The 26356-nt window shown below is 44.1% G+C and overlaps 1 protein-coding gene across 1 annotated transcript in view; it reads right to left on the bottom strand.

The window, feature by feature from the left end:
• Window positions 1–26356, bottom strand: part of LOC147709686 (uncharacterized) — an 83807-nt gene that overhangs the window by 18266 nt on the left and 39185 nt on the right. The window contains exons 3-4 of the mRNA XM_086926071.1: window positions 6112–6255; window positions 5066–5215 (exon numbers count right to left, since the gene is read on the bottom strand). Coding sequence (XP_086782197.1) covers window positions 5066–5215; window positions 6112–6255 — 294 coding nt within the window. The remainder of the gene's footprint in view (window positions 1–5065; window positions 5216–6111; window positions 6256–26356) is intronic.

Genomic DNA, 26356 nt, shown 5'->3' with positions numbered 1-26356 from the left:
GAGAACACTTGACAACTTTAGAAACGCAAAGGGCTTGTAGAGTTGGTGGTAAGAGAAATAGTTATATATTTCTTTGATGAGGGCAATTTTGCAAGCATATTTTCCCTGGGTGGAGAATCCTGTAACAGAGGTATTCTCACGTCTTTTGCAAATCTGAAAATGTTCTGTTAACCTTGCCCCAGAACAATGGTCAGTGCATTTATGACCTAGAGCCCTTAGCTTATCCAGACAGTATGTTCTACCACCTGTGGTAGCAGTGGTTGGAGGTAGGCCACTGGACAGGCAGCTACTGTTAAATTACTTAGTTATTACTGCTTGTGGGACATTCATTATTTTTATAGTAGGTTTGTTCTTGTTTCAACGCACTCCTGTTATAGGAGACTACTTTAGAAATATCACGACACATACATGCGTGGGCCTTTTACCTGGCCTGGGCTCCCTGCATTCCGAAACACAATAGTCAACGCAGCACTTCTGCGCTTCCGGGCAGCTGCTTTCATTGCTACACTGTCGCGTTCTAATCTAGGACCCCGATCAATACTGTGACCTTATGCCCCTATACGGCTATAATCCATTTATTCCCCTATAATGGCACAAACGATCAAGAGCAATATTTCAGAAACTCATCTCTGGCCTAACATGATCAGAGCCACATTTCCGAATCTCTTCCTCTGCAGCTCATTAGAGCAAATGACACAGCAGAAGCCACTATCTAAGATTCCTAGATTACACTCCGAGTTCTTCAACAAGATAAAACTCAGCAACCTGGGAAAACCCCGCTTGCTATGTTTTGATTAGTAATAGAACTCTAATGAGCACTGAGAGACGATCACTTCCTAGTGACATATTTATTGACGTCTTATGTCCAAAAACTTACGTCAAACCAGGCACCTTTCAGGTATAAATATTACCAACGTTGCCTTAAGCAAACACTGCCTCAACGACATTGATGATAGCGATGGTGTGGTGAACATAGGAGCAGAACAGCTGTCCGCTGCAGAGCCCAGCAGATACAAGCTGCCCACGGACGCTGCCCCTCCTCCTCCTCGACGCGCTGAGAGAGACGCTGTCTTTTCTCCTGTCGAAAAAATCCAGCTCGGCGTTTCCAGCCTACTCTTGCGAGTAACTGGGATATCGAGTCCTGGAAGGAGATACAAGACCTCCAACATTCTATTCCAGAGGTATGGTGTTGACTAAACCCTTAGAGAGAATTCTTGAAGCAAACCTTGGCAAAACCAACTTAACTAAAACTGCTACTTACTTACTCCCTCCCAAGTATTAGGCTTAGGTCAGGTATACTGGGGTAGGCATAGTTAGAAGCTCCAGTTGAGTACATTAGCTAAATGTATATATGAATGTATATATTTTATTCATTTTAACTATTGTGTCTAGCTGTTTTCTGGATTTCTTTGTTTGTTATGTTTTCAGGAGCTGCCACCATAAAGCGCCGGGACACTCCGTTGGAGTAGCCGTGCGCTATACAAAAATAAAGTTAACATAACATAACATAACATAACATAACATAACATTGTATGGCTAAGAAACCATATCAATGCTTTTACAGTATTATTACGCAATCCTCATTTTACTGTACGCACTTTTTATCATAACAAGTCTTGCAATTGTGGCAATTCATTTCTCTTGCATGAGAAGAAAGACTGTTCAATAAATAATACCTTTTTATTGAAAACGCCCGTCTCTCTATTTCTCTGCATCTTGGTGAAAGTAATCTGCACAACTGACTGAGTAAAATAACTGTCTATTGTTTCACACGACTCTAGAGATTGACTCTTATTCTAAGGAGCAAAGTTGTCATGTTTATGCGGTTGTTGGAAAACTGAATCCCTTCTTGTCTGTACCAGGGAAGCTGATCACTTCCTATTCAGTCAAGAAAGTTTCCAGTGACCTCTGAGCTAGTTGGTAACGACCCCAATTAAGTTTAGCATAGTCAGTAGAGACCTGGAAGACCCGCACTTCTACGTCCATACTATTGTTTATGTTATTCCAATGCGCAGGGCCTATTGGGAAAATAGGAACTACACTACAACACTGATGTAGGTATGGTGCAGAATAATCACATATCTTAGCACATGCTGGACACTAACCAGGTTTCATTGCACGAGAAACAGCCAAGGACATGAAAACCAAAGACCATAGACTAATCTCTGAATCATTCTTAGAGCTCAGTGGTATGTTTGTTTCTTACTCACTCTCATATGCAAAACAATAAAATAAACACAGTCCCCTCTTATCCTTTTTCATGATACCCAACATGGTGGGTAATAAACAGAGTCTTGAACATATAATTGTTTAACTTTTTAACGTCCCTCTTTCAGTTACAATGAAACATCTCAACAGTGGAAAAGCTCCTGAATCAAATGCCATGCATGGAGAGCATGTAGTGAGCAGGTTGCCCACGTGTGTAAACGCTTGTTCTGAGTGCTTTTTTAAATAGGTCGACCTCTTAAATTCATGGAAAACCAGCACCATTTCTCTGATTGGCCAACACTCTGGTCCATCATCCTACAAACTGATGTGACTGTTGGAAACAGACACGGGAGGAACAACAAAGTAGACAAAGACGGAAAACATCTTGGCACTACTTCAGGAGGGATTTGTGGCTTTTTGACAGTGGGGAAGATGTTTACCTTGCATCATCCTGTATAGAAATTCACAGTAGTAAAGGCAATATCAGTGTATACTCATTTTAGGATTTTACTACCCTTGGTGAGTTAATATCTGAAGAAAACTGCAGACAGCTATTATGCACCCCACCACGTTTCACTTATCAGAAATCCTCACTTGGACACCTACCTGCAAGTACCTACTCAACTCAAGAGGAAATTTTCAAATATGATTCTATGCAAAATGAATTAAGCTACAAAACAACTACAGAATGAGGAAAAGGCAATGGATGTCCAAGAAACAACCTCATCTGTACTAAGGAAATCTCTTATATTGCAAAGAAAGCTGAGTTCACATGCAATGTAGGTGGACAGCATCACTATAGAAAAGCACAGGTATGTTGATGGGACAGTGAATTAATTCTGCACCAGCATTTATAGCGAGCTGAGAAGTGTGCTGGTGGAGGTTACCAGAGGAGAAGTAGTAGGATCTTTAGCACATCATCAGGAGGTTTGAAGAGCACAAAGAATGTGTTGTTTAGGTAGAGTATGTTGAGTATAGGCTCAGCAACACAGGTGGTGGTGCTTCACATCCCTCAAGGCCTGCCCTGTCCTCTAACCAAGTTTGTGGTCAGTATCCCCTGTTGGAGCCGCAGGAACTGAACTCCTGTGCAACGTGTCAACTTGCAGTTGCAAAGGCTTGTTGGCTTCCTTCCATTAAGATCTTCGGGCTCCAAGTATCCCCATCCTCCATAATCTCCAGTAACCAGAATCTTCAACCACATTGCATTGTTTGCGCCGTGGGCCTGCTTCTTTGTTATAAGGTACTCAAGGTCCTATTTCGACTCAAGTGCCTGCGGGTCCTGTCAAGGGTCAAATTTAAATTCTTTTGGTCTCCCCTGATTGCTCGTGCCTGCCCCGACTCTCCTGCTTGTGGTGAGTCTCCTGGACCTTGCTGGTCCCGACATTGTACCTTCTTGAACTTCCTCATTGGTTGCAGATGCCAAGGCTTGTTGGTGCTCCCGCCGGACACCGATCCCTCAACTCTCGAAATCTGCATGGGACAGCTTGTGTATGGCTCCTGGTCTTCCATAGAATTTCCTGGTCCAGCTGCAGTTTCAAGGTCACCGTTAGCTCTCTCGCTACACAGGCATTGGTAGAACTTCGTCTTCAGTGCCATCTGGTCAGTCCTAATTGACATAGACTCAGTCCCATCTGCTTGCAGGCTATTCACAACTTGAATCTACCTTCGGGTCCCACTGGACACTCTCACCTTACCCAGTAGCGGCATCTTCCTAAAGTCCTCTATTGGGTTTGATGGCAGTTTCCAAAGCCACTTCACACCTATGCACCCCGCTTCCCTGGTGCAGGTAACCTGGTTTCTAAGGTATCTACGAGTGGGGTGGTTCTTCAATATCTTTTCCTCTGCTGGATTTCTTCAGGGTCCGCTGGGAAGGTTCCTTTTTCTTTAAAATTGATACCATGACTCACACGTTAATTTGTACGGAGAATGTGGTCATGTGCCTACACTGCACACGGCCTCCATGGGGTTTCTAGATAATCACCCAGGTAGTTTCTTTGTTCCCCAGCACTTCTACGTCCTGACTCGAGTCGTGGTTTGCATACCACTATTTTAGTGCATGGTTTGGTTTCCCCCTGGGAACCACTGTGTATTCTGTGCTACTTACCTGTTTCTATTAAAAAGTATTATGTGTATTGTTTATATCTCTGGCTAGGGGATATCTGAATGTGTTAGGTGATTGTCTTATAATAAATACATATATGTATTAATACACAGTGTGGTTCTCTTTCATTTAATCTATATGTTCTGGTAAAACAAGCTGCTTTACACTCCTTCTGGACTAAGCCTGAAGGCTGCTCTACACAGCTACTACTTAGAGAGCTTTTTAAGGTTGTCTAAGACCACTTAGGTCGCCATTAGGGTTGTCTAGATTGGTCCAAGATTTCCACATAAGTGTACTCCATATACTGAGCCAGCCTTTCACAAAGGGTGTCAATGAGGACCTATGAAATGAAAAGGTATTGCTTGAAGAAATGGCTATCCAGTTGCTTCTGGAACTGGTGAAGTGAATTTGTCTGCTGGATTTGGACTGGAATGGTGGGGCAGATGTGGGCATAGTGTCTGTGTTCCACGTGAGAACTTAATTTAGGTGGAGGGGTACACTCATGCCTGTCTCTGCACATGTACAATAAAACCATACTGGGTCAGCCATTTGGAAGTCATGTGTGCCCCCACATCTAACAGCTGGACCTGCACGACCACATACAGTTTGAAAAGGAAGACAAACATGACAAAGATATTCAACCTTCCTAGACCTTAGAATGAATAGCATTCCACACTAAAGTCTGGGCATGGAAAGTGTGTCAGGACACTGCTATTGTTATTTTAATAACAAATGGTTGAGTAATACAACATTTACCAATGTCATCGTTGGGTTTCTGGCATTCACGACCTTTGACCCCTGCGCAGCATTTTTCATTTTGTGGGCAGTCTTTGTCATCATTGCATTTATTGCACATGTCCTCTGATAGTTCATCCATCTGTATATATGGGCAAACACCAGGTTTCCCTGAAATGGAAAGAACAAAGCATGCCTCATTGATTTGGTTATACAATATGATTTTATTTGTACCCTTGAGTAGAAGGTCATTGCCTTTAGTTATCAGCACGGTCTTTCATATGCATTGAGACATGTTTGTGCATGTCTCTCCACTCCTTTTTCTTCAGATTCTTAAGATCTTCACTCATTATCATTTCCCTCTTTGATCAGACAACCGCTTATCTGTGCACTTTTTTGTTGGACACATCTCTCATGTTCTTCATCACAGTGCAAGTGAAGATGGACACTGAGACAGGCTATTGTTGCCCAGCAGTTTACCTGTATTCTGTGTAGATCTTTCTTTGCTCCTGTTCTCTTTTAGTGAGAGTATATCCCTCTCCAATTTATCTCTCAGCAGTTCTACATTTGAATTTTCCTTTCATCTCAACAAATTCATATCTTCCTTGGTCACAAACGGAGGAGTCCACCTTGATCCTGAAGCATTCACTACTGTCCTCTCACCGGGATACAGACTGACAGCTAGGGCCACAGGACAGGATATCAACTGACCCTCTGGATACAGTCCAAGTTCTCTCTCTCTATAATGGCTCCTCTTACTTCCCCATGCTTGTCTGATGTGTGATTGTGCTTTCGGGTGGGATGCATGAAAACTGTGCGTGGAACGAATGGTGTCCACTAATTCAAGAAAGATGAATAGTTCATATGTAATGCAGACCCCTCCTTTAAGAGAGTTCTTAGTGTGCATTGTCGGACTGGCTTCCCAGAACACTCACAGGAGTGCAGGTTCCTAACAATGTGGAACTGGTACACTGGACTCATAAAGACATGTGCCCTTGGGGTGAATCATAGGGCACAGCCCATCATGTGGTCCAAGAGACATTGTGGAATTATCACCTATGCCTTACCTTTCTTAGATTTCACACAGGTCTGTCTGCAGCCCACATTGCAGCACTTTTCATCAGCTTTGCAGTCAGAGTCACGATTGCAGTCAGAGATGTGTCTTGCATCACATGACATGAGTTTATATGCTGGGCAGAAGCCAGTGTGATCTGTAGCAGAAAGACAGACAAAAATCATTGACAACCGAACAAAATATTTTTCTACTAGTAAGGAAACAAAATATCCCAAACTCACATCCTACAGTGAAAGAGCAGTCAACACGCATATAAACAACACAATTCTCAACACACTAATACCTACAACAGATGCAGGGCAGCACAGGCCATATGTGCCAGAAATGTGTAATGTGGCAGACTGACTCCAACAATACATGCAACTGGGCACATGGTAACAGCAACACACTATATAGTTCATGGTTTGTGTATTTATTTATTTATTTGAGGTTTTATATAGCACAAACATAACCCGTTAGTGTATCAGAGCACTTTACAGGGATAAACATGTTACGTATAGGAAAAGCAAAGGCAAAATACAAGGAAGGGGGTTAGAGAGCTGACTACAATAGGACAACGCCAGAGTTATGTACAAAAAACATTACAGTACCAAAATCAGTGAGCGACATGTCATCGATAAAAAGAGGAAACCAGCAAATGTATACATGTGATAGTAAATGTGTACCAGCAGAACATTAGGAGGAGTCCGAATTGATGCACGGAGAGGGACAACCAATACAGGAGATTATGCACTGAAACAAAGCCATGAAAAAGGCGGTATGAACAAAGAAGGAGAGTTATTGGATGAATTTTCTCATTAGGAAGGTTTTTGCCTCCTTTTTGAAGAGCGACAGAGAAGGTATTCTTCTGATGGAGGTAGGTAGCGAGTTCCAGATTCTTGATGCTGCCCCGGAGAACACTCGGTTATATGTTTTTTTATTGCTGAAGCGGGGTGGTTAGAGCACGCTGTCTCTGGCGGACCAGGAGTTTCTGGATCTCCCAGAAATCAAATTTTCTGGGTGAGATATGCCGAGAAGTTTGTGTACAAGGCTGTGTGAGTGATGTAGGCCAGCTTGAAGTGGATTTTGCCTTCAAGAGGAAGCCAGTTCAAGCCCTTCAGATGTGTTGTAATGTGGTCAAAGGTTTTTGAACAAGATAAGAGTCTGACTGCTGATAAAGAATAAAAAAGAAACTTTTTTCAACCAACTTGAGGACGATTTTATTATACCTATTTGTAATGATGTGTTCTCTTTGAGTGGTGGAGTCCTGATCTAGCTTACTTGTATTGTTCCCCTAGGGTTGGAATATACAGTATTAATCATATTGTGACCACACTCCTCTAGCCCTTTCAAAATTGTATGACAAAAGAGAGGAAATGGCACTTGGCCTTTTCTCCAGCATGAAATTACTAGCTCAAATGTAAGTAAAGAACAATCGGGACAACGATTGCCTAGGTAGTTTCAGAAGTTAGAAAGACTTAAGAAGCAAGAATTGTCCCGTTGGTAGGACGGGATTAAGCTGCAGGAATACCTTGACAATAAGAAAATGCCTAGGGGATAGAGGATTCTGATCTTCCCAATCTTTGAAAACCTGGATGAGGATTCCCTTAGGGATTGGGAAGATAATTTACAACAAGCATCTATTACAATGATATGTATCCTTATTAGGCATGCAGACAAAAAGTGGCCACCTTGAAGGATGAGATAGTCAATCTAGAGAGGGAGATTGATTGCTCTGATTTGAAAGACGTAATCGATAAAAACTATGAGATCTATGACAAAGCTATTGAGACCCACCAGATTTACTTGAGGGACAAAAAATTTAAAAAATAAAACACAATGAGCAATGTCTACAAGAATGGGAGGATATATACCTTTGCCCATAAATTCGATAATATTGGGCCAATGTGTGAGGGCAGCAGAGCCAGGGAGGAATCAACAGTGTTGATATCCATTAGTAGCAGTTCCATTTCCTCGATAGACAGCAGCATCTCCCGTGATGAGGGCGCAGCTGCAGTTACCTCCCCGGGACAACGTCATTTTTTAGTAGAAACCGGAAGGCTACGGCTGGGAAACAAGACCACCAAGAAAGACCAAAAACAAGAAGGGGAGGAAAAAGGTGGCAAGAAAAAAGGAAAAAAGAGGGAAATAAATCAAGGATTGGTGACCAGGTCAAAAACGTCAAAAAATCTGACATGCAGTTGATTGATGAATCGAATTTGTTAACGATTGTTAATCTATCTGATCGAATTTTGTCCAGCGTTGAATTTGATATTTTGGAAAAGGGCTTAGGTTTTTGTCCCTCACAATGGCGTGATCCTGTTGATATGATGTTTGATTTATTCAAGTTCACACAAATTCTGAAATAAAAGAATTCTTCCATACAAACGCTTCTAAAAATTGGGACACATACTGTTTCATATTTATAAAATGTACAAATGTTGTTATCGATTCCTGAAGGTGAACTGATTTCTTTACATGAACTCAGGGAGGACTTGAAAATAGAAGAAAACACAGGGGTTAGCAGTGGACTTAAACCTCGGTCCAAATTGATATCTAGTAACACACATGGTAATATTGATCTCTTTGAAGAGAAAGTCACACAGGACCTATATGCCCTCATGGATTCACTGCGCAAGTATGATTATCATCACTAAAACTTGACTAAAGCAGAAAGGGTGGCATTGGGTAACCTTAGAGGTGATGATTCAATCATCCTTAGAGAAGCAGACAAGGGAGGGAATGTGGTGATTATGAATGCTATGGATTATAGAAATGAAATCAACAGGCAGCTCGAGGACCCCAACTGTTATCAGCAAATATTGAGCAATCCCATTCCCTCCCTTTTCACTCACATCAATACCAAACTGTATGACTGGTGCAAGAGTGTTTTACTTTCTAACGAGGAGCACAGACATCTTTTTGTATAGGGTCTACTTGCACCATGTATCTATGTCCTCCCCAAAATTCATAAGGAGGGCACCTTTCTACCGGGTCGCCCGATTATATCTGGTATAGACTCACCAACAGAACGGTTGTCACATTATATGGACAAATTTATCCAGTCTTTAGTCATGAACCTTCCAGCATATATACAGGAAACGGGTGATATTTTGCTGAAACTGGATGGTTTATCATGGCTTATCATGGGCTCTATACATATATCCAAAAACACTTTGGTTTGACGGCAGTACAGTCTTTTTTGATGACACGCACAAGATTTTGATGGAGATGATTAATTTCATCTTGTCAAAGAAATTTTTCCTACATGAAGGCACCTGGTTTCAAGAGACTCAGGGAACGGACATGGGCTCCAGGTTTGCTCCTTTGTACGCCAGCTTTTTCATGGGCTGGTGGGAGAAGGAGCATGCCTGGGGCAGATGTGCCTCCCCCTGGATGGACATGATCATGTTCTGGGGGAGGTATATTGATGATATCATCCTACTTTGGAAAGGCTCACCTGGTCAGTTAGTTGAATACCACTCCTTTCCTAATAATAATCCTCATAATGTGCACCTAACGATGAAGTGTAACCAAGCAAGCATGGAGTTCTCAGACCTTGTGTTTTATATAGAAAACAATTTAATACAGAACACTACCATTCATAAATATATGTTGTGCAATAACACATTGCACACCACCAGTTCTCATCCTAAATCAGTGATTAGGAACATCCCTTTTGGAGAAATGACACGGGTCTGTCGAAACTGCAGCTCCGATTCAACCTTTAAAGATAACATAAGTGATGTGAAAAATAGATTCAAGCAACGGAATCCAAAAGGTCACCAGAACCAGTACACTGGTTAAGAAAACTGACAAAGGCAACAAACATGGTAGGAACTCATATGTGGCCTTTGTCACTCTAACAACTGTGCGGGATCATTCAACATCCTAAGAAAACACTGGGGCCTTCTTAATGATGTACCCAGTTTGAGAGAACACATCTCCCTCACACCTAAAGTTACGTTCCGCAGGGGTAAAACACTTCGAAATTTAATCTGCCCAAGCTGTATCAAAAGTCCGGTGAAGAAAACCTGGCTTCCACTGGCTCCAAGTTGTTTTTTCAAATGCTCTAATTGCAATATGTGCTCTCTGGGGAGGAATAAAATCAAACTGTTCCGGTATAACGCAAGTAAGGAATTTGAGATTAAGTACTTTATAAATTGTAGTACGGAATATGTGATTTACATTTTGGTCTGTGATTATGAAAAAATATATGTGGGAAGTACAGGGAGACCGCTTACGTTGCACATACAAGAACATGTACGAGCCATGAGGAAAAACGATATGAAATACCCTATGACTTACCATATCAGGAAACATCATGGGGATAATTGTAGTTTCTGGTTTCATGGGATTGACCATATTCCCATCCACCCACGAGGTGGGAATCGTGAATTGTCTCTATGTCGCAGAGAGGCTGTCTGGATATGTCAGTTGAAGTGCAAACAAATGGGGGATAACACCGATGATGAAATGAATTACCATCTGTGAAGTATTTGGTGCTCTTTCGGACTGTTTAGTTGTTCCATGTATGTATCCTGATTCTGCCATATGTTGTCCTTATTCATCATGATGTACATAAATGTTTGGGAGTTTGATTGGAGATTTGGAAATTAAATATGAGAGTCAAACTATATATTTTATTATGCAGTTAATGTTTATGTACTATACGATCTTTTCCTCCCTCTTCCCTTTTTTCATGTTTTATTCTTCATTCCTCTTTTTATTTTTATTATTCATTTTCTCTATTGCTCACCTCATTTCAATTATCTACTGCTGATTTGCACCATATTTGGTACATCGATTGGGAAGAGGCTTCGTTAACATGCCTATCAGATCTATGTTTTTTTTTTGTTATTGCCCTTGCATATGCCATGTCCCTTTTTATCCATTCAGTGAGTCAGACTTTCGTGGCACCCTGTTGGAGATTTCCAAGTTGTCTGACCACAGGAGAAAATATAGGCGCTATATCTCTTGATTGGCATATTGTCATATATGTCGTCTGTAAGTTTGGGTCTATAAAATATATAGGGGTATCTCATTTGGCACCATCTATGACATAATTGAGCAAGATGCTGTAAGGTTATATCTCTCGTATTAGTGATTTTTATTCATTCTCAGGATGCAACAGAGCATACACAACTGGCTCCTCTCAGTTCAGTTATATCTAATTTCTCATTGCTGGTTAGCTGAGTTTGACCACCTTTCAAGATGGTGCCCGGGTTATTAGTTATATCTAGTATGGCATGCCACTCACACTTTGCTAGGTGTAAGACCAGGAGATCATGCTCATGGGCCTGCCATGGGGTTTGTTTAATAATCTAAATTGATTTGCTAACTAGGAATTACCCGTATTTTTGATCAATAACTCTCTTTCCTCTTTAGATTAACCTTAAATGACCCAATTGACACATCTACACAATTGATTCACATTGTGCTTTTAATCACACTGATTAACGACATACATTTGAGACATAAAAATCATTGTCCCATTTTAAGACTTTTTGTGTGAAACAATGTTATGCTTTCCGAATGTTGTTAGGCATTGACAGTGTCTCTCACCACACTTTAACATGACTATCAGTTTCCTCTATTTTGTTTATATTGTTCAAATCGATTAGGATTGCTCTCCTATTCTCAAGTATTAGCGAAGATAACACGGGACACTCTAACGTTGTCCATTTTTCAGGTTCGTTTAAATGTCTCTTATGATATAGTGTGATGTTTCACGACGTTTACGAGGCATCTGGAGTGCCTTTTACCATATTACAACATGGCGTTCTGATTTGCTTCTTCTGCCGAAACCGTACACCGTATGGTAGCCCGCATGCATGCCGCAATGACGTGGGCATGTTGATTGCTTGAAATGCTGGGAATCGGTCGGGAGATCAAATCGCTGGTGGGAGCTGTGCTGACTTGGATAACGTCGCACTAGACTTTCACTATGAGGTAAGCGGTTATGGCGCTTCATACTGCAGCATTTTAAAGAGTGTCTTGTGAAAAGGGGGTTGTAGTTGGGTCACCCCTATGTTTTATGGTGTGCCATAGGTTAAGCTCTGGTCTCTACCACTGGATTCAAGATAGCCTGGCTGATGAGGTTTATGAATCCAAAACCGGTCCCAGGATGCTTGTTTCCGGTCCAGGGAAGTCATGGCTTGGCAGTTCAGACTGGACTGTTCCCATGAGGCACAGGGTCAGACTGATTTGATTATGGCCATGTCTGAACTGGGGTGGTGGAGTGGGCTAAAGAATGGTGATGGATTAAACCCAGATCAGTTGACTGGGGTGAGTGTTTGATTTGCTCAAACGCTCCATCCATCATCCCCTTTGGTATCGCTTTGCTCTGGTCCCAGCATGAGAGGGAGGGACCATTACTGTGCAATTTGTTTGGCGCACACGCTGTGCTCACATGTATTAATATACCAAGTGGTATTTCAGGGGCACCTTTTGTTTATAATGTGCTCCCACCGTAGGATGTAGATTTTGGTATTTATGTCTGCAAGCATGAGGGCTACTTTGGTTGCCCTGTGAAGGTTTAATTGCTCCATGTTCTCAATCCTAAACACCCAAAACATTGGAGATAAGCAGGTTACATATATGACCGCTTTCACCCATGAGGGTGTCCATGATTTTGGTGGTTTGGGAGCACTTATTTTCTCATTGTGTGCTCTCAGCAGGATTTATGGCCATGTATTTTCAGGATTTCTGATTATATTTTTGAAAATATGAAGATTACAAAAGTTGCAGTGGGAGCAGTCTCTCCGCAATTCGATCTCACCCTAGATTTTTTTGGAGATGGGCATATAACACTATTGCCCAGTTATCCATGAGTGTCAGGTTTCCCGGCCTCCGGTAAATCACTGCCTGCAATTGTGAAAGTATCTCGCTCATGCAAAGACTACATTACCCATGTTTCCTGAACGCGGCGCGTCAGATGACGATGCGCGCCTGGGAAACGGGATATCCTGGCGGTAGCGGAAGGGACTTTGCCGATTATTCCTTCCTGTTTTGGCTTGGTGGTTGTGCGACCCGTTCTGTGCTTTGGCGTTCGTTCCGGGCGGGCTGTGGTTAAGCTCGCGTCGGACAGATTTGCGGATCCTTTGGAATATCAGGCGGGGCTTGGGAAGCGCCCGCATCATTGGCTGATTGTTCGTGTTCTGGGAACTCCGGATCCGTCGAAACCTGGGTGGATACATTGGAGGGGCTTAGGAAGCGCCCACTTCGTCTTCAGTGTGCCAGCTACAGGTTTTCCCCGCGCTTAGGGGAACGTTTGTTTAGTGTTTGAACTGCAGTTGCTATTAACCCGGTTATCTTCCGACTCGGCTGAGTCTGAAGGGTTCAGGATTTTGACGCTTTTGTTTTCCAGTGGGCAACAGTGGAAACAGGAGGTCTTTCTGTTCCTCGCAGAGACGTATCTGCAGAGGAGTGCTTTTTCATTCATTTGTTGCTTTCTTTAACTGGGCATTATTTCTGTTGCTGTATTCACATATGGAAGTACCCTAATTGACTCCCGTTTGCTGAGGTTGAGATACTCTTAGGGTATTTGATGTACCTGTCGGTACTAAACAGTAACCAAACTATCGGAGGGGAAAGTTCTTTCTTTTATGTACCCTGTGACAAGCGAAGGGCATCCTCAGTATTACTTTAGGTCATCTTCCTGTTCGCAGAGGGTAGGTGGTGAATGGTTTTCCTTAACTCAGGAGAAGATTGAAACCCTTTTTCTAGTGGTGGGACAAAGGGGGCACATTTATGGTCTTCTTTATCTCTTTTGCACAGGACACTCTGAGAATTGAGAAGACGCCTTACCTGTCACTCTTCGTTCTCTCATCACTTACAGGAAGCTTCAGGTGGGTGGCGGACATACCACTGATCGCAGAGAATAGATAGAGTTAGCGCCGCTCTTCCATTGATTCCCTGTTTTATATGTTACAGGTTCCTGCTCCAGTTGCCCAGCTGTTCCCCTCCGGAATACCTATCTTTTTCCCCCGCTTGATCTCCTTAACAGTCTGTGGTTCAAAGAGCCAGACTTGGGATGATCTAGAGGTGGGTCCCCTATCAGCATCAAACCCATCCTGAGGAGTAACGACGAAAGGCCTGACAGAATAATCGGCCCACGAGTTCTTCTCCTCCTGGTGGGATTGAATCAAAGGATGGCCACCTTAGATGATGTTCTAGCGGCTCTGGCCTTAGTGCAAACAGAACTAGCCACCTCCCGTCAAGAAACAGCCGCTCTGCAGGCTCGATTTGACGCCGCACAGCGTAACCCGTTTGATGCAGGGGCCTCAGCCTCTCAACCTGCCTCAGTAGTGGTGGAAATGCCTTCTCCGGTTCCCTTGGCCCCCCCTGAACGGTTTTTAGGTGATAGGAAAAAAGTACAAGTGTTCATGACTCAAGTATTGTTGCACTTCACGTGTAAACCGAAGTGTTTCTTGACTAACCAATCCAGGGTTTCCTTTTTGATCTCGTACCTGGGGGGAGAGGCAGCTCAGTGGGCGGTTCCCATAGTGAGGAATAATGATGCTATTCTATATGATTGGGAGCTATTTAGATCTGAGTTTGAGAAGACTTTTGACCGGAGGGCTGAAACTTTTTCAGCGGATAAAGAATTGCTTGTGCTAAAACAGGGCTCCTCTGATTTAGTTACGTACCTTAACCACTTTCGGAGGTTAATCGCTGAAACCGATTGGCCTGAAGCAAAACAGATGGTTCTGTTCTACCAGGGACTCACAGAAAATCTTAAGGATGTTATCGCTCAAGTTGAACCCCAGCCTACGACGTGCGCTGCTTTTATTGATTTAGCTCTACGCTTGGACCACCGGCTCCGGGAACGTAAAGGAGAACTAGGCAGAAAGGACCGCCCAGTCCTCTTGGGTGAGAAGACCGCCACTGGGGAAAAATCTGAAGGGAAAGTAGAGTCCATGGAGATTGGGGTTGTGCGGGCATCATTAACCCCGAATGAAAGAGAGCATCGTCGTAAGTTTGGGCTCTGCCTCTATTGTGGGAAGAAAGGACACTTCTTAAGGGAATGCCCTGTGAAACCTAAGGGCGGTCGTTATCGTTCAGGACAGGTGGCAGTATCCACAGTGGAGAAGGGGTCGGAAAACTCCAACGCTTGAGTTTAGCAGAAGGGAGAAACTCGAGCACTCACTTCATCCCTTCAGTAACCGAAGAAGAAGATGTAGAAAACCGCCTGTTCTTCCTGACCCTGGAGTTGTGGATAGACAACACCCCCAAGACCCTTCGAGCGATGATAGACTCTGGGGCCACTGGATGCTTTATGGACCTAGAGGAAGCCCGGCGGTTGGGGGTAGTTCCCGTTACCAAATCTGTTCCGGAGGCTGTGTTTGCGGTTGACGGACATGAACTGGAGTCTGGCCCAATCACTCAACATACGCCAGTTTCCGAAATGTGGTATGGAGATGGCCATACAGAAAACATCACCTTCAACCTCATTCATGCCCCGACCTACGGGGTTATTTTGGGACTTCCGTGGCTGAAAAAACATGAGCCCACTATTAGCTGGACGGATCATTCAGTACAGTTTCATTCCACCTATTGCCAAACCCATTGCCTGAGAGAGACGCCTCGACCTTCCCTGTCCTTAGCCTCTCATTACCTTTCCACGGCTGCGGAGAAGGAAGTAGAGTTACCTCAGTGTTATAGGGAGTATGAGGAGGTATTCAGCAAAGCAAAAGCAGAAGTCCTCCCTCCACATCGCGAATACGATTGCCGTATTGATTTGACGCCAGGGTCCGTGGTTCCTTGTGGTAGGATTTATGCTTTATCACAACCTGAAACTGCACACCTCCGGGAGTATTTGGATGACCTGCTTAAATTGGGTTTCATACGTCCCTCCAGATCCCCAGCAGCTTCCCCACTGTTTTTCATCCCTAAAGCCAACGGGGAACTCCGATGCTGCATCGATTACAGGGCTTTGAATGCCATCACGATCAAAAACCAGTACCCGCTCCCCTTGATACCAGTATTGCTGGAGCAAGTACGATCTGCCAATATCTACACCAAATTGGACCTCAGGGGAGCCTACCATCTGGTACGAGTAAATAATAATAAAGACATTTATAGAGCGCATGGAAAATAGTACGCCATCTCGGCGTGTCCCCGCGCTAAAGAAGAGGCGATAAACTCATAAGGGGGGAGAAGACAGTACGAGGCAAGGGGTATTAAATAGGCTATAAGGAGAACAGATGAGTTTTTAGTTGCCGTCGGAAAATGGTTTCTGAAGGCTCCATGCGGAGATGGCTGGGAAGTTTATTCCATGCTGTTGCAGCCGCCACTCTGAAAGACCGACCTCCCATTTTTTCTCTCCTATAGCGGTGGGTCATAAGCATGCCCATAACGCTAGATCTGAGTGATCTGCGTGGTTCATACCTGGTAACCAGACCTGTCAGATATCTGGGGGCTTTATTCCAGATGATCTGATGACATATTAGGAGTACTTTGTACTGTATTCTTTTTTTCACTGGGAGCCAGTGGAGGGCATCCAGAGTGGTTTTAGAGTTGGCTCTTCGAGGGAGTCTAAGCACTAGGCAGGCTGCAGCATTTTGCAGTATTTGGAGTTTTCCAATGCTTTTACAAGAAGCTCCCAGGAAAAGAACATTTCCATAATCGAGGCGTGACGTTATCAGTGCCTGGGTCATAGTGCGCCGGGCCTCCAAAGGAAGGAGATCTAGGGTTTTGTTGAGAGTCTTTAAGACTCCAAAACACTTGCCTACTAGACGGTTAATGTGTGTCTCATAAGAGAGTGTGGGATCCATCCATATCCCTAAATTTTTGGCTTCAGTACATGGTGTAGGCATATCGCCTAAACAGCTTGGCCACCAATCACATGTCCAAAGCCGTTGATCACCACCAACCACCAGGACTTCTGTCTTGGATCCGTTTAGTTTAAGGCAGTGTGTGTCCATCCAAGTGGCCAGAGCTTGCATACAGGCTCTGAAGTTATTGGCTTCAGCAGCTGGCGTTTGGGTGAGGGTGAGTAGGAGCTGTGTATCGTCGGCGTAGGATACAATCTCTACGCCGAACGATTGAACTAACTCAGCCAGGGGGGCCATATATAAGTTAAAAAGGGTAGGACTTAAGGCAGAGCCCTGTGGCACCCCCTGTTCCAATGCCCACTCTTCAGTCTGGAAAGAGCCACGTTGAACCTGAAAGCTTCTGCCTGTCAGAAACGATTTAAGCCAACCGAGTGCTCTATCAGTCACACCTCCTCTGTTCAGACACTGTAGCAAGGTGATATGTGCTACAGTGTCGAACGCTGCGCTAAGGTCTAGCATGACCAGTGCCATGGTTAGGCCTGCGTCAGCTCCTTGACGTAGAGTTTCGGTGGCTCTTAATAGGGCCGTCTCAGTAGAGAAGCCTCTTCGGAACCCCGATTGTGAGGGGTGTAGGAGATTGTTCTTCTCCGCAAATGCCATCAATTGCACATTTGCAATTTTCTCTGCAATTTTAGCGGTATAGGGTAGCAGAGAAATAGGTCTTAGGTTCTCCAGGACATTATGACTAACATTGGGTTTTTTCCTAATAGGTAGTACAATTGCCTTTTTCCAGTTTCTTGGCAGAGTCTGGGAGTCAAAGGATGTTGCAAGGACATGGCGGATGTATGGTTCTAAAGTAGCTATACTTGCGCCCAGAACCTTTGGAGGAGCGGGGTCACGTGGAGAGCCCGATTTTATGCTAGTACAGATGGTTGCAAGTACTTTACTGGGTGGTACGGTAAAGCATTCTAACCTTGGTTTAGAATTTGCCAACTCTAGTTCCTTCAGTTCAGTGAAGGTTTCTCCAGCCACAGGATGTGTGGAGAAAGAGCTGTATATTTTCTTAACCTTGTTGGCAAAATATTCTGCCACCTTGTTACATTCCATGACAGAATCAGCTTCCGGAGAAATTGGAGAGTGAGACGACTGAGATTTCTTTATAGATTTTGAAGAGTTCTCTAGATGAGCAGTCTGCTTCGCTAATTCTGTTTCCGTAGAAGGTTGCTTTAGCAGCTCTGACCTGTTTTTGATAGGTTCTCTGGGCTGTTCTGTATTGAAGTTTAGTGCAATCATTCTTATCCTTGCGCCACAATCTTTCTAGCTTTTTGCACTCTGATCTGACCGACTGCAGATCTATATTGTACCATGGTGCCGATCTCTTTGCTCTGTTTCCTCTTTTGGCCGTAGATAAAGGGGCTACTTTGTTCAGGGCGTCAAGGATTCGGGTATCTAAGTTTAGATTTGCACTTTCACTATCTGAGCCTCCCGGCATCCCACCTAAGCTTAGCGTCTCGTTAAAAATGGGTTGGGAAAATTTTTTCCATTTGCGGTAAGGATAGCTATTATTGCCACTCAATTGGGGGGAACGCTTGCTTACCGTATTAATTTCAAAAGGGACTAAAAAATGGTCTGTCCAGGGAAGTGGATTAGGATTATTCATGGTTATGCCCTCCCAGTTGGCGAACACCGGGTCCAGTAGATGGCCATGAATATGAGTGGGTGTTAGGTTTTTTAGAATCAGATTCGTATTTTGTAATTCCTGCTTCATATCGGTGACTTCCTTTAACTGGATATCATCAAAGTGAATATTTAGATCGCCCAGGAGGAGTAAGAAGCGGCGATGAGTGGAAGACCGCGTTTAAAACGCGGTACGGACTATTTGAATACTTGGTGATGCCCTTCGGGCTCTGCAATGCCCCAGCCTCTTTTCAATTTTTTTTGAATGAGGTCTTGCGAGACTTTTTAGACATCTTTGTGGTCGTCTACATAGATGACATTCTGATTTACTCGAATGGAGTGATGGAACATCAAAGACATGTCGGCCAAGTCCTTCGCGCCTTGCAACAGAACCATCTATATTGTAAGCTGACGAAGTGCGAATTCCACGTCACTACTGTTGAATTTCTTGGAGTCATGCTCACTCCCTCCGGGCAACTTATGGCTGACAGAAAAGTACGGGCAATCATGGAATGGCCGAGCCCTCGCAACATCAAAGACATCCAAAGACTCCTTGGTTTTGCAAATTTTTATAGGAGGTTCATTGCACACTTCTCGGACATGGTGACTCCGCTTACTAAGCTCACCAGGAAGAACACTCCTTTTGTGTGGGGTTTGGAGGAACAGACGGCTTTTGAACGTTTGAAAACAGCTTTCATGACTGCTCCTGTGCTAACCCACGCCGATCCGACCCTCCCGTTTGTGGTGGAAGCAGATGCCTCCGAAGTAGCTGTTGGTGCGGTGCTCTCCCAACGGAATGAAAATACAGGACATCTCCATCCCATTGCCTTCATGTCTCGGAAACTAAACAGCGCGGAGCGTAATTACACCATTGCGGAAAAAGAACTGCTAGCAATAAAGGACGCCTTCGCAGAATGGAGGCATTGGTTGATGGGAGCATCACAACAAATCACGGTGTACACCGATCACCGCAACTTACAGTTTATGCGAGCTGCTAGGCACCTTACCCCTCGACAACTACGTTGGATGCTGTTTTTTGCCGAATTCCACTTCACGGTGACATTTCGTCCAGGTTGTGATAATCGGAAGGCTGATGCACTCTCGCGTCAGGAACACAGCCCGGCCATGGAAGTGGCACAAGAAAAAAGCATCATTGACCCCAAGAAAGTGATAGGGACTATACACACTGATGAGTTTCTTCACAAAGTAAAAAGAGGGATGCAAACCTTTAGCTGGAAGACCTGGATTCGTCTACATCCGGAGTGGAAAATTCGACAAGGGTTGCCGAGAAGAGGAACCCAGATATTACTGCCTACGGTAGCTCTAAGACGACAAGCTTTTCAATGGTGTCATGATCTACCATGCGCTGGACACACAGGAGGAAAGAAAACTTTGGAGAAGATGCTACGTCTGTATTGGTGGCCTACCATCCGTCCTGATGTCTTTGCATGGGTTCAGCGATGTGACACCTGTTCTAAGGCCAAGAGTGATCATCGTCCAACACAAGGACTTTTGCGAAACATGCCTACTCCTGTGAGTCCTTGGGAGAGCTTTTCTGTGGACTTTGTGGTGGGTCTTCCCAAAGATCGGGGGATGACTGCGGTATTGGTAGTTGTGGACTATTTGACCAAGCTAGGTCATTTTATTGCATGCAAAGGGGTCCCAACTGCCAGCCAACTTGCTCACCTATTGCTCCTTCATGTAGTTAGGTTACACGGATTGCCTAAAGTCATAGTTTCAGACAGGGGAGCCCAGTTCACTGCTAGGTTTTGGAAAGTGTGGTGTAATAGGATGGGCATCACCCCTTCCTTGTCCACCAGCTTTCACCCCCAAACTGACGGGCAAACCGAGAGGTTAAACCAAACACTCAAGCAATACTTGAGATGCTTTGTGGATACCACTACTGAGGCTTGGGTTGATTGGTTATGGACTGCGGAGGTGTCTTACAATGATGCTGTTCATTCTTCCACTTCATATACCTCGTTTTTCTGTACCTACGGGTTTCACCCTAGGTTTGCCCCTTTGAGTGTTTCATCCTCCGAGGTCCCGATCCCTCAGTTGCAGTCTAGGTTGGTCCAGTTACGGGAAACAGTACGGCTAGCAAGGGTGAATTTGGAGAGGGCTAAAGGGAAATACAAGGCGCAGGCCGATAAACATCGGAAGGCTTGTCCTCAGTATGCCAAGGGAGATTGGGTATGGCTGTCCACTAGAAATATTCGCTTCCGCAAATACAGTGTATTCAACCCCAGGTTCATTGGCCCTTACCAGGTGATTCGTCACATCAACCCTGTGGCTGTGAAACTGAGCCTCCCAGGACATTTCCGGATCCATCCTGTTTTCCATGTGTCCCTGCTCAAGCCTGCAAAGGGTCCTCGGGCTAAAGGCCCTGAACCCGTGAGAGTGCAGCAGGATGTTGAATATGAGGTGAGAGGCATTATGGATGCACGCAGGGTGAAGGGTCAGCTCCAGTATCTGGTGGCGTGGAAGGGCTATGGGCCTGAGGAGGACTCTTGGGAACCTGCGGGTGCTGTTCATGCTCCTAGACTGGTTAAGAAATTTCATTTGGCGCATCCTGGTAAACCTGGCGGCAGTCAGTGAATCTTGTAAGGGGGGTGTTCTGTCAGGTTTCCCGGCCTCCGGTAAATCACTGCCTGCAATTGTGAAAGTATCTCGCTCATGCAAAGACTACATTACCCATGTTTCCTGAACGCGGCGCGTCAGATGACGATGCGCGCCTGGGAAACGGGATATCCTGGCGGTAGCGGAAGGGACTTTGCCGATTATTCCTTCCTGTTTTGGCTTGGTGGTTGTGCGACCCGTTCTGTGCTTTGGCGTTCGTTCCGGGCGGGCTGTGGTTAAGCTCGCGTCGGACAGATTTGCGGATCCTTTGGAATATCAGGTGGGGCTTGGGAAGCGCCCGCATCATTGGCTGATTGTTCGTGTTCTGGGAACTCCGGATCCGTCGAAACCTGGGTGGATACATTGGAGGGGCTTAGGAAGCGCCCACTTCGTCTTCAGTGTGCCAGCTACAGGTTTTCCCCGCGCTTAGGGGAACGTTTGTTTAGTGTTTGAACTGCAGTTGCTATTAACCCGGTTATCTTCCGACTCGGCTGAGTCTGAAGGGTTCAGGATTTTGACGCTTTTGTTTTCCAGTGGGCAACAGTGGAAACAGGAGGTCTTTCTGTTCCTCGCAGAGACGTATCTGCAGAGGAGTGCTTTTTCATTCATTTGTTGCTTTCTTTAACTGGGCATTATTTCTGTTGCTGTATTCACATATGGAAGTACCCTAATTGACTCCCGTTTGCTGAGGTTGAGATACTCTTAGGGTATTTGATGTACCTGTCGGTACTAAACAGTAACCAAACTATCGGAGGGGAAAGTTCTTTCTTTTATGTACCCTGTGACAAGCGAAGGGCATCCTCAGTATTGCTTTAGGTCATCTTCCTGTTCGCAGAGGGTAGGTGGTGAATGGTTTTCCTTAACTCAGGTGAAGATTGAAACCCTTTTTCTAGTGGTGGGACAAAGGGGGCACATTTATGGTCTTCTTTATCTCTTTTGCACAGGACACTCTGAGAATTGAGAAGACGCCTTACCTGTCACTCTTCGTTCTCTCATCACTTACAGGAAGCTTCAGGTGGGTGGCGGACATACCACTGATCGCAGAGAATAGATAGAGTTAGCGCCGCTCTTCCATTGATTCCCTGTTTTATATGTTACAGGTTCCTGCTCCAGTTGCCCAGCTGTTCCCCTCCGGAATACCTATCTTTTTCCCCTGCTTGATCTCCTTAACAGTCTGTGGTTCAAAGAGCCAGACTTGGGATGATCTAGAGGTGGGCCCCCTATCAGCATCAAACCCATCCTGAGGAGTAACGACGAAAGGCCTGACAATGAGGATGCACATGTAAAATCAGTCCAACGTTTATAACATATGATGGTACCTATATACGTTATTGAATAACACTGAGTATTTATTTGGCCCCTTTTTTAAAACTTTACAGGTCTGATATGTGCTGTTCTTAATCCATCAGCACATTGTTCTAAAATTTGTGATTATCATACCACGTGTTTTCATGGATGTTACCAGCATCGTTTTCAACTGAATTTGGTTGGATGTACATACCCACAGATAAGGTAGACAGAAAGGCTTCCTAGGATGTTAATGATATACAACCATACCGCTAGAGGCTGTATAAGTCCAGTGCCTTATATGAATATGGGTCCCTCTTTGGGATCTTGTTCTTGTTCCATACAGATCACTATCAAATTTGTGTGAAGGCAATTCTATATGGTTATTATCCATCTTCTCTCGCCGTCTACAAATCGAGAATGATAGGTTACCATCCATTCATCCCGGGGTTTTTGGATCTGGTGGCACTTGTTATGGTGTCCTTCGCCTAGTGGTTTCTGATGGGGTTTTGCATTATTATCTTTGTTGTTTTTTTGTTTAAAGGATGAGGATGGTCCATGTGGTTTATTCCTAACTGGTTCCTCATTCTTTATTCTACAAACACTAGGCCCAGTTATAACAAACACCCCTCTGTTACCTACCGGAGACCCGAACAGCGGCGCCGTAACCTTCAACCACTGGGTCACTTCGGCCCTAGACAAAATAGCTCCAATGAAAATAATTAAACAGGCCAGGAACAAACCCTCTGCTCCTTGGTTTACACCAGAACTCCAATCAGAAAAAAGCTGCTGCAAGAAACTTGAGTGGGTTTGGCGCCAAACCTACGACCCTGAGGCGAAAAATATATACGGAAAGGCAATAAAACACTTTCAAAAATTAAAACGCAATACTATTAGGGACCACATTGCCAATCAAATAAAATCAGCTGACAACTCCATTAGGGGCATTTTTTAAATTATTCAAGGGTTTCTTAAACCAGAGACAATGAAAAGCAATATAGTCCCCTCTGCCACACTTTGTGAAGATCTCTTGGTCTTCTTCCAGGAGAAGCTCCAAGAGATCTACACCCGCATTTCCTGAGACGGAACCATCAAACACACCACTGTCTCTCCCCTCCTCAACAAAAACAGGGTCAGAATATAGCTCTCTTTACATGCCTACGTCTCTTGAGCAGTTGGAAAAACAAAATCCGAGTGTCCACTTGACCCATACCTGGCCAGGTTTTTAAAAATATTAGCACCACTGCTCAACCCTGCCCTGAACCAGTTCTGGAACACCTCTTTGGAAACTGGCATCTTTCCATCTATCTGGAAAATCTGTGTTGTTCAACCGATACTCAAGAAGGAGAATGCAGATCCTGCAATACTGACATTTTTTTAGACGTTTCTCCCTTCTGCCAGCACCAGCTAAGATTCCCGAAAAAGAAGTGCAGAAGCAATTATCCAAGTTTCTTGAATCCAATAAACTACTCCATGACTCTCAGTCTGGATTCAGAGCGGGATACAGCACTGAGACAGCACTACTCGAAGTAGCAGAATCTGTCTGGGAGACAACAGATAAGGGGAACTATGCAATGCAAGTGCTATTGGACCTGTCGGCAGCATTCGACACAGTGTCTCATCAGAACCTCTTAGACAGGCTTAGGCAGTTGGGAGTGATAGGGACCACCTTAGCTTGGTTCAGCTCCTTTCTAGAAGGTCGCTCCCAGGGAATTGGGTTGTATCCTTACACTTCCAGTTCTCGCCCTTTGATTAGTGGAGTACCTCAATGTTTAACCCTCAGCTCGACCCTTTTTAATGTCTCCCCTGCCCCCCACAACCCTCTGGTAAAGCAACATGGTGTGGATGTTATCTTATATGCTGATGACATGCAGTTTGTGTTTTCTTTCCAAGATCTCTCCGAGGCCGCATTTTCAAAATTTAGGCAGTGTCTTATGGCCATATCAGCATGGATGACAGCTAACTGCTTAAAGTTGAATACTGATAAAACAGAGGTAATGTTCTTTAATCAGCCCTCCCCCCGTTACCCAACCTCTGGTGGCCTACAGAGCCCAATCCCCCTCCCAGTCCTGTCTGCAAGGAATCTGGGTTTCAAACTGGATACCACCTGGTCATTCATGACCTAGATGGGCCATGTTTCCTTGTCCTGCTTTTGGAAGATGAAGGCCCTACGGAGATTCCTTCACTTCCTACCCATGGAATGCAGGAAAACAATAGTCCATGTGTTAATTACGCTGCAGCTTGACTACGCAAACAGTCTGTATTTGGGTCTGCCAGAATACCTGTTCAGGAAATTACAAACGGTGCAGAACGTGGCAGCCAGGCTTATTAGAAACATCCCGCTGAGGCATCAAATTTCCCCTCATTTGCGTAGCCTCCACTGGCTGCCCATCAGAAGGAGAACTGAATTCAAGGCACTTAACAATATCGGCACTCAATACCTAAAGAAGAGAGTTCACAAATACCATCCGCCAAGGACCCTAAGATCAAACCATCTTGAGTGCCTTGTCACCCCCCTTTTTTTAAAGTCCAGAATAGAAGGACGGTCCTTCGCCTTAAAAATTGCGACCTTGTGGAACTCCATGCCTGAACACATCAGAAAAATCCAAATTGGAATCATTCTTCCGGAAGGCCTTGAAGACCTGGCTCTTCCGCCTCCGTTAGCACACTGTGGCTTGACAACTCCAACTCGCCCTCACCTTCTAGTCTCCGCTAGCGCCGGGACTCCTCCGTTGGGGGTAGCTGTGTGCTTTAGAAGGTTAAATACAATACAATGCAAAGTCATGCTAAATTACCAATGGACGACTCTATCATTGGTGCCTCTTCATTATTATATCTTTGTCTCATCACTTGCTTCGTTTCTAGCATCAACCCTCTCTGGTGCTAGTGCATTCACTCACTTAAGCCTTTATTATTTTCTGTTACTTCAGTTCTTCCTTATTACGATCTTGATTCTCTCTCCCTAGTTGCTCTAACTCAACATCTATACAGTAGTGGCATGTAATCATTGGTGGAGGTTGTGTTTTATCTTTGTATATAAGTACCGGTCCCTTGGAGTTGGGTCAGTTTTTAAATGTTACATGTACACATCACTGTCTTCGTATTTAGTGTCTGTATTGTGGTTTCCCGGGATTGTATGGTCTTTTGATCCATATCAGTGAAGTCATTTGAGATGTCATCAGTGAAGTCAATAGTGATGTCACTGACCATGTCATGAATGATGTAATATGTGATGTCATCAGCAGTGCATTGCGGGGCGCGAGTTATCATTAGCTCAACTAAGTATAACAGCAGAATTTTTATTGTTTTGTATGAGTGAATGTCCAACTAACTATAACGTCCCTAAAACCTATGTTTTTTTCTGTGAATTTCTAAGGTTCTTTAAATGCTAATTCCTAACTATAACGTCTGTAAAACCTATGTTTTTTTCAGTAAATATATATGTATATATATATCTATATTCACTGAAAAAAACCATAGGTTTCACACCAGTTATAGTTAGGAATTAGCATTTAAAAAACCTATTAAATTCACTGAAAAAAACATAGGTTTCACACCAGTTATAGTTAGCTGGAAATTTTACTGATATAAAACCATTGAAATTCCCACGTTATAGTTAGTCGGACTCACTATAACTTGCGCGTGCAATGCACTGCTGATGACATCACATATTACATCACTCATGACATGGTCAGTGACATCACTCATGACATCACTGATGACACCATCCTTGTGACACAGTGACAGACCTCCTTTCAGTGTAATGTAACCCATGAAACACATATTCAAAAATAGAAACTAATATTTTCAAAAAAGTGGATATACCCATACCAGTTACAACAACCAATTCAGTAATACCACCATCTAATACACATCCACTCATGTGTATGTATATGG

Source organism: Lissotriton vulgaris, chromosome 6, assembly GCF_964263255.1.
Source record: "Lissotriton vulgaris chromosome 6, aLisVul1.2, whole genome shotgun sequence".
Classification (NCBI taxonomy): domain Eukaryota; kingdom Metazoa; phylum Chordata; class Amphibia; order Caudata; family Salamandridae; genus Lissotriton; species Lissotriton vulgaris.
This window is presented reverse-complemented; position numbering and strand designations above follow the sequence as displayed.